The sequence below is a fragment of the Periplaneta americana genome, chromosome 13 (genome assembly GCF_040183065.1).
Source record: "Periplaneta americana isolate PAMFEO1 chromosome 13, P.americana_PAMFEO1_priV1, whole genome shotgun sequence".
NCBI classification, from domain to species: Eukaryota; Metazoa; Arthropoda; class Insecta; order Blattodea; family Blattidae; genus Periplaneta; species Periplaneta americana.
In genome coordinates, this window is record NC_091129.1 from 145,725,207 (window position 1) to 145,740,184 (window position 14,978).

General features: G+C 37.0%; 1 protein-coding gene across 2 annotated transcripts in view; it reads right to left on the reverse strand.

The window, feature by feature from the left end:
• rb (adaptor related protein complex 3 subunit ruby) overlaps positions 1 to 14,978 on the reverse strand; it is a 58,538-nt gene that overhangs the window by 25,041 nt on the left and 18,519 nt on the right. For both annotated transcript variants that reach the window (XM_069844412.1, XM_069844413.1), the window contains exons 7-13: positions 13,646 to 13,792; positions 12,258 to 12,446; positions 11,371 to 11,523; positions 5,581 to 5,774; positions 4,845 to 4,918; positions 2,760 to 2,980; positions 1,471 to 1,729 (exon numbers count right to left, since the gene is read on the reverse strand). In XM_069844412.1, coding sequence (XP_069700513.1) covers positions 1,471 to 1,729; positions 2,760 to 2,980; positions 4,845 to 4,918; positions 5,581 to 5,774; positions 11,371 to 11,523; positions 12,258 to 12,446; positions 13,646 to 13,792 — 1,237 coding nt within the window. The remainder of the gene's footprint in view (positions 1 to 1,470; positions 1,730 to 2,759; positions 2,981 to 4,844; positions 4,919 to 5,580; positions 5,775 to 11,370; positions 11,524 to 12,257; positions 12,447 to 13,645; positions 13,793 to 14,978) is intronic.

The following is a 14,978-nucleotide window of genomic DNA, read 5'->3' on the forward strand; positions in this document are numbered from 1 at the left end:
CGTTCAATGTCCTGAAGTAAATGGTTCCAGAGTTCTGAGCGCTGAAAGAGGCTTGTTTTTCTAAAATACGCTAAATTTGTCGCTCAACAATAAGAAAACCGTTTGACTTTCGATAGTACATTTTTGCAAATGCACTCTCCTCAGCACCTTGTATAAATAGGGAAAAAATTAGAGTATAAAAAAAGCGAGGTTTTTTACTGATCGATTTCATATGGAATAGCCCTTTCTGTATTGTTTAAAATAAATTTATAGCCAGCACATTCACAAAACAATAATCACATCGTCTGAAGTTGTGGAAAAATATGTCACTGGTATTCTTGTTAGTATGTAACCCTAATAACATCTAACCTCTCTACCAACTGCACTTCCCACATGAACAAAACTTACACTATTTATTAAATCTACATACTTAGACTTCAACAAACAAAATTTGATATCACAATCTGAATGGAAGAAATGGAACTCTTTGCATCATAAACCACAGTTAATTCCCGATTTACCACGCAAATCGTCTGTAGCTGCATTTAGATTGACAACAGGCCATGAGTGTTTGGCCAAACACCTGCATAGAATTGGAATATATTGTGCAATTCAGATCAAGAAATGGATTCGGAACACTTCAAAATCTGTGCTTCAGTGGCTGACCATGACAATATCTTTGAAAAATACTGGAGTGCAAGAGACCAAATGACTTTATTGTCAAACGCCTGGCATTAGAAAACAACAACATATTTTAGTATATACTCCTTATGCTAAGAACATGACAAATTGCAAGGTGAGGCAGAGGAAATGTATGTTTTTCAAACAACAATAACTCAGTAGATTTGCACGTTAAACACAATTTAATTAAACGAAAATAAAGCTTGTACAATGCAGCTTTGTTGACAATTCTGAATTATCTTAAAAAAATAACATCTGTCAAGCAACGTCCTTCCTTCTGTATGCACTCTTGCAATCTCACTTTGAAATTCTGCATTGCTCTTCCCAACATTGCTTCCTCCACATTAGGAATTTCCGGTGAATTGAGTCTTTCAGTGCCTGGATGTTGCGGGGTTTGTTTCTATATACTTTTGATTTGAGGTAACCCCACAAAAAATAATCGCATACAGACAAGTCACGTGAGCGAGGCAGTCAATGGGTAACACCAAAACTGGATGGCAAATACGGACTTTGTTTCAATGTAAGTTTTAAAAACAAACATTCGATGCTCCAAGGTCCATGGTGCCATGGCTACTGAAACTGCATAATCGAAGATGTCTACTAGAAGCAGCGGAAACCCCAAATCCTCCTCTTTGCAAAGTACTAGCCAATCGAAAAACATACACTTCCTCTGCCGCACCTTTTAGATATAAAAAGGACTGTAAATAATTTTATAATATAAAAAACATGTAAACAGTAAATGCTAAGAATAACTTACTGTAAACTGCAATAAAAAAAATCACTACTAGCATTTTGTATGTATTAACTTACCTTTAAATTTTGATTCAAGAACTGGCGCTGGTTTTGTAGCAAGAAACATTTTCTTGGCATGTTTTGCCAATTTCGAGTTTTCCACACCATTTGTTGGAAAGATGAACTGACGAAGAAACCTAGCTCGATCTCTGATGTCGTAATTTTGGTCATATCGAGCTAAACTGAACACATACTGACAAAGCAACTTCGTCTGCTTTGGGTTTGTCAGATATAGTTTCACAGCAAGATTCAGAATCTGAAGTTTCACGATGTCTTCCTGAAACAAAGAAGTTATTTCATTTTCACCTAAGACGTTTTATAATGAGTATGGAACAGATTTATAGTTCCGTACATAATTTACTTGCTATGTCCTAGATGAATGTCATTCAGATATCTCTATGTTTCATGTAGATATGATCCCTCCACATTAAAATTCTATAGGACCTAAAATACCTAAATGAACCATAAAGTCTTACGAATACCTAAAAACTATGTTCGGTATCTATAAACACAGTGTTCTCACTATTGAACCTGTGTAGCTTCCGTTCACAGTTGTTACAGATATCATGAGAAGTTGAAGGTGGCAGATAAATTTCTGCCTGAGCAGAACATGTACTGTACCTGTTAGTTCTAATGAATGTATTGGAAAGAAAATATATTATTATGATGTACCGAAGTACATATGATATTTCCGTGCAGATATTCTGCGTCATCATCAGATGAGTGGAATGGAAAAAAATTCTCTCCAGCACCGCGATTTGAACCCGAGTTTTCAGCTCTACATGCTGGCTCTGCTGCTGCCGACAGAATAAGCTCTGTCTTAAATCACTAAGTGATTATTTCATCATATGATGATGCAGAATATCTGCAAGGAAATATCATATGTACTTCGGTACATCATAATAATATAATTATGATATGCGAAAAATAATCACTTAGTGATTTAAGACGGAGCTTATTCCGTCGGATCCTGGCCACTTAGTCACTCATAATGAGTGCACCTCTGCACATATGTGGACACTGTCCCACTGTCATACATCTGTAACACAGTGCATAAGGGTAGGCCACTAGAGGGAACTCAAGAGGTGGAACATAAACTGAGAGGATTCGATCCGACATAGAGATGGGAATCCGGTGTGACTTAGTGGATAGAGCGTCAGCACGTAGAGCTGAAAACCCGGGTTCAAATCCTGGTGCCGGAGAGAATTTTTCTCCGTTCCACTCGTCTTTCATCATAAGATAAAATATGTTTTGTGACTTGTGGGACAATGAAGAAAACGTTAAGGTTTATCATATGCAATGCATACCTCATTAATGAATGTTTTAGCCATTTTGCGCAGCACATCTGGCGCTATTTTAGGAACCCGATCTGAGTACTCTCCCAGCAGCCAAAGTATGGAAGCTCTGGCCTGAGGCACTGTAATGAAGTCTACCAGTTTTGCCATGTGGATAATAATATCTTTGTGCTCATTGGGCTGGGTCTGGAGCAGCTTCTTGATTACTACTACGCTCTCTGCCACTACAGCTTCTGCATAACAACAAACAACACACAATTACATTACGAAAGTCTTCAAAGACATTTCACTTCATGTTTACTTATGTATGATTCATCAATTGCAATGATTCTGCAAATTACCTTACAAGTTTCCAATTAGTGGACAGAAAAGATTTTAAAACAAGGATGTTCTTGTAGAAAAAAAATGTAAATATAAAATGCATTATATTTAAGTTGTTTATATCAAAGAAATGCGATATTGAGGATATTTTGTAACTACAAGATTTTGTAAACAGGAAAGATCAAAAGTTAAAATTGACTTATTTTAACAGGGTTAATCCAGTGGTTTAAATAAATCGTCATACACTACAAAAATTCAGAGCTTTGCCATATTTTATGAAGATAGATAATTTTATATATATATATATATATATATATATATATATATATATATATATATATATATATATATATAAATCTTTTTTTAAATAAAACACACAAATCTTTTTAGTGAAATATGTGAGAAGTTTAGTGACATATCTTTTTACGACCTTGTAATATAGGTAGCTTAGATGACCTCAATCCTATGCCATAGATTACCTTGTGTTGGCATTTCTAAGTGTATAATGAAACAGAATCTAAAGAACCTGACGAAAGGATTACTAGGAGCTGGAGATCTACAACAACTATAAAGAAGACAGGCTGAACTCCTTATTGCAGAACCAAAGCCTGATTCAACTAAAAAACTCCTGGCCTTGGCAAGGAGAATTCTGAGATGGGTAACCGGACTCTTCAGTAGACATTGCCATCTAAATAAGCCCGACACATACTGCGCCTTACAAGGCAAGGGTTTCGGCTCGAACAGGAATTTTTGGTTAAAAATTTGTACAGACGCTTACTTCACAATGGTTATGAAGACCGTAAAAGCATTCACTTGTGTAACTCTCCGTTTGGTTGGTATTGGTCAATACACTTCTTTAAAAATGTACATGAGGATTCTCTATAAAATGTATGAAACAGCATGGAGTAGAGCAATAAGCACAACACGCAGAAGCAACACCTGAACAATCTTCTGAACCACACTCCAGTGCTGAAAAATCAAATGCTACCTGAATTACATTTTTGAAGTCCAGGACTTGTTCAGGATTCATGTAACCACCTGACTGCCAGGAATACTGAAGGATAGGGCAGTATACTGGAGCAGACAACTGGTTATGAACAACAGAGTGCATTTTCATTATAACACTCGATTTCCCAAGTTAAGTTCTGGATTTTCAGCAAGAGTCCTTATGCAATCTGTTATCCTCCGAGCATATATTTTGTATTGTCTAACGAAATAGATATTCAGAGGCTGGATATATTTAGTTTTTTTAGGTGGAATGATCATACATTCCACGTCCTAGCCTTGGAATGATCCATTTATTAATGTTGCGTCCTTGTGTGCATTCAATGACTCAAACAACAGTGTACACTTTTGATTAGCTGCAATATATTCAGACAGAACGTTGGAGAAAAATGTTCTTAAATGGGCTTTAGACATTTTACCACTCACACTAGTTTCTAGGCTAGGCTAGGCTTACGGGTAAGGTGTCCCAGCCCCTTAACTTGTGCAGTGCTCTCCCCACCCCTTAACTTGTACAGTGCTCTAACAGACAAACCACACATTACACAAACGAATACTTTTGGGAGCTTTACAGAGATGTAAAGATGGGCCTGTAAACAAATTTTGGATATGAAATTCCTGTTCGAGCCGAAACCCTTCCCTTGTTAGTGATGGGGGGGGGGGAGGGGGGAGAACACAAAAGGCACGCACACGCAAAAAATCCTTCAAGTCTTTTAAGAAAGTGTTTTGTATGATAGCTTATTACGTGGGGGGAGGGGGGGGGGAGGGACTTACCATCTCTATTAGACAGAAGTGATACCAAACCATTCAAGCAAGAATCCGTCACTTCCTTTATGTTGGACGCACATCTGAAATTATAACACACAAAATAATGATGAAAAAAGATGCTACAAAAATTCTGAATTACAAATAAGGTACACACACTGACAGAATTGGTAACACATTCTATTATGGAAATTCAGTATTTTATATAAACTATTCTTTTATTTTTTGTACTATAATTGTTGTTTAGTCAACGGTCCGGAGACAGGTTTGAACCTCATAAGTAACACCAGTCAGGCAACACTCATGAGGCAACTAGGCCAGGAGATAATGGAAGCGAGAGAGAGAGAGAGAGAAACTAGGGACTAGCAGAAAGGAGAGGAGATGGGTGAAGAGGAAGGGAGAGTTAAAGTAAGGGAAGTGGAGAGATGAGAAGTGGAAAGAGATGAATGGAAAGAGATGAGGCGAGAAAAAGCAGTGAAGAGAGGCAGGAAAGTGAGAGAAGAGCAGAGAGTAGAGAAGAGAATGGAAAATAGAAGTATGATGGAGAAGCAGAACAAATGCGAAAACGAAAATGGAAGAAAGGAAGAGAAAATTCTCAACTATCTACTAGCGAACACAATTGTAACAAATATTAAATTTTGAAAATTGTATGTATGTGTGTGTATAACGGGCACATGACTTACAACATGCACTCAATATTCGGAAATACGGTCATTACCAGAATTAAAAATTAAATATACTTTACCTTCCAATAGCTTGAATAGCTGCAGCAACAAATTCCTTGTCATTGCTTGAAATATATGTCTGAAATTCTCGAAGAATCACAGAAATGCTAGTTTCTGTGGCCAAATTCGTAAGAATTTCTAATTTCAGAAGTTTAATGTGTGTTGGGTCACTTGTTCTTACAAAGAAACTCTTTAAGAAAGGTTCAAACATTCCCTGAAATAAACAATATGATCACAATTTATGTTGTAATAAAATCTTTGCTTTATTAAATACAATTGGATGGGGAAGAGAAGAAGTCGAAGTGAATTGTGACATAATTAAAGAAAATAAAAGTTTTAAAATTATAGTGACATATTAAATATTATATTACCGAAAACAAAACTTTAAATATTTACAACAAATGATTAAAATTTTCTGAAGCTAAGCCAAGGTTGAATGCCTACAACTGGCAGTATATAAAAGTAATTTTAGTGTACTGATGCTCTACCACTATGGCAAATTATGTAATAATTTCTCACTTTAGTAATTCAGTTTTCTAATAATAAATTGTAAAGAATGAAATCGGATTTCATAATAAGCGAAAATAAAAATTAAAACAATGTTTATAGATTTTATAATACGAGGGGGATCCAGGAAATAACGACCGTTTTGTTGTAATAATTAAAAAAATATATATTTATTTGAAAAAACAAAGTCTGTTACACAACTGAAGCTTCCTTTACTTCTCTACATAATCACCACCTACATTTAAACATTTGTCGTATCTGTTCACTAGCTTTAGAATTCCCGTGTGATACTCCTCTGCTGCCAGTTCATTAAGCCAGGTGTTCACCGTCTTCTTCAACTCTTCATCACTTCCAAAACGCGTACCACCCAGAAAGTCTTTCAGCTTAGTGAAAAGGTGAAAATCGCTAGGAGCAAGGTCTGGACTATAGGGCGGATGATCAAAGATTTCCCAATCGAATTGATCCAGCAATTCTCGAGTTGAAGCAGCAGTGTGCGGGCGGGCGTTGTCGTGAAGAAGCACAACTTCTCTCGAAAGCATTCCTCGCCTTTTATTTTGGATGGCTCGCCGTAGTTTTCGTAAAGTCTCACAATAACGATTTGCATTGATCGTAGTGCCTTTTGGCATGAAATCCAGCAAAAGAACACCTTTGTGATCCCAAAAGACAGTAGCCATGACTTTTTGTGTTGAGAGAGTCTGTTTGAATTTTCTCGGTTTCTTGGGTGATGAGGGATGATGCCACTGACGTGATTGGCGCTTGGTCTCTGGGGTGTTGTGAGACACTCAGGTCTCATCACCAGTCACAATTTGATCAAGAAAGGCGTCTCCATCTGTGTGATATCGCATCAAGAATGTCAATGCTGAGGCCATTCTCTGAGTTTTGTGTTGGTCACTCAGTTGCCGTGGAACCCATCGTGCACAGATTTTGTGGTAGCCAAGATGTTGCGACACAATTTCACCAAGCAAAGAACGAGAAATGTCAGGAAAGGCAATATGCAATTTGTCGAATGATGTGTGCCTGTCTTGCAAGATTCTGTCGTTCACTTTAGTCTTCAGGTCTTCTGTGATGAGTGATGGGCGTCCGGGTCGAGTTTCATCGTGGACATTTGTTCGCCCATTGTTGAACATTTCGCACCATTTTCTCACATTTCTTTCATTCATTATAGTATCACCATACACTTCTTTCAATTGCCGGTAAATTTCTGCAGGTTTCAAATGTCGGGCATTCAAAAATCGAATCACACTCCTCACCTCACAGTCAACGGGATTATCAATCATGTCGTTCATTTTGAAGTAACACAAAATGCACAATGGCGACTTGTTGCAACCAGTACTCACAACATTATGAGAACACATGTTAAGGAAGCCAGTTGACCTTCAAACAAGGAAGGGGAGTCAGCTGTGCAGCGGGTATGCGCGAATGGTCGTTATTTCCTGGATCCCCCTTGTACTTGTGCTTTTGGGTCAGTATTTCATGAATGTGCCAACTATGATGTGGAAGTGACAAGCAGCTTGGCAAAATTTACTATACAAAGAAAATTAAAAATTTTATAATTTCAATGGTTAATTAAAACGTATACATACACAGATCAATTTAGGAGAAATGACTTATACATACACAGATCAATTATGAGCAATGACCTAAGGAGACAACAAAACAAATTTCCAATACTTAAAAAATGTACAATAATGGCAAAAAAACGGACTGACCTTTGTAGCCTTGTTCACTTGTTTACTCAAGAGCACAATAGACTGGTACCTAAGACTTTTGTGGTTCAAATCCTGCCTGGGAAGGAAACTTTTTTTTGTTCCTTATTCAAATTTATTCCCAATACTTTTCGATTGCTGGTAAAGGAACATTAAATCCAGACGTTTGAGATGGGCAGGGCATGTAGCACGTATGGGCGCGAATCCAGAAATGCATATAGAGTGTTAGTTGAGAGGCCAGAGGGAAAAAGACCTTTGGGGAGGCCGAGACGTAGATAGGAGGATAATATTAAAATGGATTTGAGGGAGGTGGGATATGATGATAGAGACTGGATTAATCTTGCTCAGGATAGGGACTGATGGCGGGCTTATGTGAGGGTGGCAATGAACCTTCGGGTTCCTTAAAAGCCATTTGTAAGTAAGGTAAAGTTCATGTTCTGGGAATAATAAGTTAATTAAGTGGTAAAATATCGCTGCAGTCGAAAAGTATTGAGAATAAATTTGAATAAGGAACAAAAAAAAAAGTTTCCTTCCCAGGCAGGAATCGAACCACGAAAGTCTTAGTTACCAGTCTATCGTGCTCTGGAGTGAACATGGCTCTGAAATCAGCTACAAGGGTCGGTCCGGTTTTTTTTGTCACTACTTGACATAACACAGTATGACAAAAACTACTTTTTGGTAGTAGAAATGTTTAACAGTGGCGAAGCTCTTGAGAGGTATTTAAGGCTTAGGCTACCCCAAAAAATTGAGTTATTATTCCTAGTAACAGTAAGCCTATAAGTCTGTAATAACGATGTATTGCAACACTTGGTTGCACTGCGATCCTTTCATATATTATTAAGTTCACTGTTGGCAGTCATTCCAGTATGGAGGGAGCAATGAGAGCTTGTGATTTAAAGCCTCTAAAGCAGGCCTGCACAAGGTTTGCGCTCACCGAGCCGGCTCACAGCTCATGAGCGGAGGCAGATATTGCCTGCGCTCTGTATAAGGGTGGACTGGAGAAGGGTTGATCTCGTACAAAATACTACTAGGTTCAAAAAGTTCCCGGAATTTTACTACCATTTTTCGTATTAATATATAACAAGGGATATTATACATTTGTTTTGTTGGTAACATTCATGATGTCATTTCCTTAAAGTTTGTTGATAATGGCGAGTATTGGTTTTGAGTTGTAGGCAATTGTTTATCATAGTGTTTCGTTTGTTCGTCGCATTTTGTAATTATGTCCACAGAGCAAAGTACAAACATCAAGTTCTGTGTTTTGCTGGGGACATGATCAGTATGGCTGATGAAAATGGTGATTTCTTAAACAAAATGAAACTGGTGCTACTTGTACGATCCAGTCCCTAAACGACAGTCATCTGAGTGGAAATCGAAAACATCTCCTCGGAAGCAAAAATTTCCTAGGCACACTTCCAAAGGCAAAGTTATTTTAAATGTTATGTTTTATTTAACGACGCTCGCAACTGCAGAGGTTATATCAGCATCGCCGGATGTGCCGGAATTTTGTCCCGCAGGAGTTCTTTTTCATGCCAGTAAATCTACTAACATGAGCCTGTCGCATTTAAGCTCACTTAAAGCAAAGTTATGTTGGAAGTTTTCTTCGACTCTCAGGGTCTCATGCACCATGAGTTCACTCCAGAAGGTCGTACTGTAACGAAAGAATTGTACGTAGAAACCCTCCGTCGCCTCTGGGATGCAGTGAGAAGGAAACGTCCAGAAAAGTGGGTAGAAAACAACTGGTTCCTTATGCATGACAATGCACCTGCTCATCGCGCAATTATTGTAAAGAATTTTCTTGCCAGGCACAACATAACTGCTTTGGATCACCCACCATACTCTCCTGATCTCTCACCACCTGATTACTTTCTGTTTCCCCGTCTGAAAAGTCATCTGAAAGGACGGAGATTCAATGGTGAAGAGGTTATCGCAAACGCGACGAGAGCACTAAGACGGGTTTCACAAAATGGCTTCCAGGCCTGCTTCCAGGAACTCTACACGCGTTGGCAAAAGTGTGTTGTTGCGGAAGGCAACTATTTTGAAGGAAATGTTGTAGAATAGTGTTTAAGGTACGTTGTTTCTATGATGCTAGCAAATTCCGGGAACTTTTTGAACCTAGTATGTATACACAAAAGAAAGTACTATTACGAGTGTTTATGAAATGAATTCTCGTTCAGTGTTTGCAAAACTATCTTGGACTATTATTAATTAATAAATAAATATTTATTTTACAGAAATAATAGAAATTCTATAGCTACTTAAATGTACATTGTCATTTTGTTATACTTTTATTTATCAGTACAACAAAACGAGGTTTTATGTTGTTGGCAACTGAAAGGAACAGTAGCCTACTGATCATAATGAAACATCAGTTACAGATGTTCGATGTCTGCCTTTATTAAAGTTGATTATAGAAAAAGTTTCTCACAAATATAAATGTTGAGCCAAATATAACAATCATTTTCACAGTCAGCCTGTGTAGTCGTGGATATTATTGCTAATATTTAGTCTTGTAAAACTTAACCAGGCTAGTAGTATTATTCAAACAGTCTTTAGCCCTTAGGCCACATTGAAGATCAATAATTTCGAGCTGTAAATTGTTAAATGTTATGTTCCATCTTTTAGATTCCTCCATACTGTACTGTAGCAGTAGGTAAGCAACGTGAAACTCTTACTGAGAATAGGCCTACACACTGCACTCCACTAGATAACCGAGTGGTCGTTTCCCTCTCCTCTACCTATAGCAAGTCTATGTCATTCTGACGTATCTTCCTTTCCGTTTCGGCAAGCTGTAAACACAGCTCACCCGCTCCGAAGGATGGTTTGTGATGGTATTCTCTAAAGGCATGGCTGCGACCTTGACTTGCAAGCTTGAGGGGGACAGGGAAGGGGGTATCAATTCGCTACATCTCCATACAGGACAAGGCTAACCTTCCATCATAATATTACATTGCGCTATATTGAAAGCTATTCTCTGGAAGTGCTGCGCTGTTAAGTTTAGTTTAATCAAAAGTGCATGCATGTGTGTATTAATTTTGTGCAAAATGGCTTATACTGAGAGAACATTCAGGTCATTATTCGTAGAATTAAAAGAGAAATAGTTTTCAAGTTGGACGTATGAACAAAATGTGCTTACCAAGATAGGAGATCGACACCACAATTACATATTAAAACAGCAGATGAAGGAAGACATACAAATTTTCAATTTTCATGGTATAAGGAATATTCTTGGCTAACAGGGTGCTCTGCGACAAATAAATTACATTGTTTTATCTGTATTCTGTTTGGAGGTCAAAATGAGTTATCATCTTGTGGGGTCTGTGTCACAAAAAATTGTGATAGAAAAGCTGATAAACATCTGCTCTATAAAAAGATACAAGGTAAACAGATTTTTTCAGCCTACCCAATATTTACACCTTAGCTTCGCCACTGATACTTAATGATTATATTTCCATACAAAATGAAAAAGTAACATTTTGAAGCAATGGGCTAAAATAAAATAATTCATTATATTTCATATAACGCGAAACTAAAAGGAAGCATGCATTTTATGTCTGACAATTTTTAAAAGGAATCTACACTGAATACAGCCAATACCTTTCTTAAAGTTGAGATGGAAGCAATGCAATTCAAAACCACTGACTGAACTTCTCGATGAGATCTCAACAGACGAATCAAAGCCTTAGCTACCACCATCACTTCTGATCTTGGGGCCAAATGATGATACAGTTGTGCCACTCCCATCACAACCTGCACATAAATAATCAGAACTATACACACCTCATAATCCTACCCTGGCTGCGTTCTCACACACATTTCAAGAGACGGGCAGAGTAACCTAGCCAAATTCCAACAGTTCCCAAGCACAATGAAAAGAATATTACTCCGAAAAATGACACCAGAAACTATTTAAAAATTGTGCAACACATTAGCCCTCCTTACATCACAACATGGCTCTGAAAAATGGACGGGAATCTTAAGTATTTATTCTTACAAATAACATAATTTTACTATATTTACTCGCATAATAGATGCCATCATACAATGTATGCACTTTCAATTTTTGACAGTAATATCACAGTCTAGTATATACAGTCACGAAGCTCAATACGTAGTAAATATGCGTTCATAGATAGTTGCTAACCACTAGGATCGCTAATATCGCCTCATTGCAGACAATGCAAAATAGTACCAACACAGTCTATTGTTCCTAGCACCCTCACAACTCAAGCTTCGTGACTGTATATGCTAGACTGTGGTAATATGTACGGCCGAAATGGAAGAAGAGTTGGAAGAAGAGCAGCTTGGCTTCAGATTATGAGAAACGGGGGAGGCCGCCAGCTGCACAATCGGTGAGTGCTGCCTTCCTGCCAAGCTAATGTTTTCCGAGCAACTCCAGAGACTTCAAGTTACGTCGTACGTGAGAAACTCGGTAGTAGCTTCATTCTCTACAACGTAATAATTATTTAAACAAAGAGTCTCACCGATGCATTACGACTCTGCAGAAGAGGTTTAGTGTTTCTCAAAAGCAAACGATGATCAGGATCTAATGTGTAACTTTTTTTCACTTTTTCTTCCTTTTTTGGCTCTTCATCTTCATCTTCGTCATCTTCCTCATCATCATCGTCATCATCATCATAAAAAGGTTTATTCTGCGAATCTTCACCAGCTTCCTGTACAAATATGAACACCAATGCAAATCTCAATAAATACAGGATGTAACAAAAAGGAACGTGCAAACTTTCAGGAAACATTCCTCACACATAGAAGAAGAAAATATATTATATGGACATGGTTCCGCAAGCGCTTTATTTCCATGTTAAAACTCATTGTCTAAACTCTTCATGATACATTAATCATGGGAAACACACAGGAACAGAATGTACCAGCACACCACATGAAACTCTCTCTTACATGAAATGTTCAAAATGCCCTCTGTGAGCATGGATACATGCATCGACCCGCCGCCGCATTGAATTCCAGATGTGCCAATATATCTCTGGAGAATTGCGTATTGTTCCGCAGCCTTCCATAATACAGGCACAAAGACTCTCTGCATCTTGTGCCAGGGTTTCATACACAATAGCTTTCAAATACCTCCACAAATAAAAGTATAGTGAGTTTAAGTCCGGAGAGCGTGGAGGCCAAGAAATTGATCCACCTCAATCTATTCATCTGTCATGGAATCTGTTATTTAGAAACCAACAAGCTTTAACACTGAAATGAGAAGCTCCATCGTGCATGAAGTACATTTTCGTCGCACTGGTAAAGGCACATCTTCTAGCAAAACTTGTAGAGTTTTCTCTAAGAATGCAAGACAAGTTTGCCCGTTGAGCCTGGGTGGAAGAACATGAGGCTCTAACAAAAAGTCACCAACATTACCTTCATCCAATTGGAACACAAAACACTGACGGTGAACCTAAGAATTACAACTACATTCTAACCAGACATAACCAAGAGGGCATTTTAAACATTTCATGCAAGACACAGTTTCATGTGGTAAGCTGGCACGTTCTGTTACTGTGTGTTTCTCATGATCAATGCATCATGAAGAGTTGTAGAAAATTAGTTCTAACATGGAAATAAAGCATTTGTGGAACCATGTCCAAATAGCATATTTTCTTCTTCTACATGTGAGAAATGTTTCCATACCTTTTTGTTACAACCTGTATAAATGGACAATAAGGAAATTACAATGTATCCAGCTATTAGAAACTAACTAATTAACAATGTTTTAAAAATAACTTAATCTTGTAGAAATAAATTTATTGAAAATAAACAATAGAACTAATTTACTGCAATGTTATTTTGTAAAAACGAATACCGCCACTTCAATAAATGCCCTTGTTGTTTTACATGTACTACTACTTACATCAGCATTTGGATTTGTGAACTGTGTGCGAGCATATCGAGTCAGCATGTTGATGATGATAACTTGTCCCCATTCATCCACATCCACTAAGAGATTGCAGAGTTTCCTGTAATTTTTGTGAATTAAGTCAATACGCTCAGGGCAAACCTGAAACAATTTTGCGTAAATTAGATACAATTAAATACTATGAATACAGCTTCTTCAATTAAATATGAATACAGTTTCTTCTAACTATTCCATTGTTGGTTCCAAAGTCGATTAAGAAAGGACAAGGGGCGAAACATACCTCGTTAAAAAAAAATAGGGATCCAGCTAACCCAACTGCTCAGGTTTATATGTGATGTCTCTAACAGTTGCTGCAGCATAAGTCAGGATATATTAATAATACTGACAATACAGATGAAAAAAAAACAACCTTCCCTTATATAAGATGCAAGTAGGAAAAGAGTTTTTACACGAGACACAAATAGAAAAGAATATCTTACACAAAATGTAAGTAGAAAAGGGATACGATCTGATGTCCTAAGGGGCAAACTTAGCTAGATACAAACTCCACAGCTTTGTTGTTGTTGGATTGTACCTCGAAATGCAATGAATATCATATTTCAAATAATAACTCATAAACCAGACATTTCCGGACATATCAATCAATCTTCTTAATGTTTGCTGACAATATAAAGTCCACTGTAGTCTATTCAGTTGTTTTTCACGAGAAATGAGGGGTATCATAATACCTCGCTATCATAATATTAATACTCGATCACAACGCGATAACACGCTAGAAATTCCACTTCACACATCATCTCTATATTCCTCATCTTTCACTGTTGCTACCTCTCGTCACTGGAACTCTCTGCTGCCTGAAGTCAAGGGCTACCGAACATAGAAATCTTTCAAATCCAAGTTAGAAAATTATCTTATGATGAGTTGCCAAACTAACTTACTATTATGACAAGTGTTGTATTGCATGTTTCTACGTATTCACATATTTTTTTATGTTGTAGTGATATTTAACTTATTTTATATTTTTGTTTTCATATTTTCCGATAATGGTATATCTCTAATGTGATAAGTTGAGTTATATATAAACATAATTTTCCTTACTGTGTATACTTAAAAATATTGTATTCATTGTATGCTTTGTACTGCACTATTTTATTACTACTATTAGTATTATTATTACTATTAGGCCTGTTATTATTATTTTATTATTTTTTATTATTATTATTATTATCATTACTATTCTTATTATTATTATTATTATTATTATTATTATTATTATTATTATTATTATTATCAATAATTGTCTTATTTTTTTATACCTTGTAGGCCT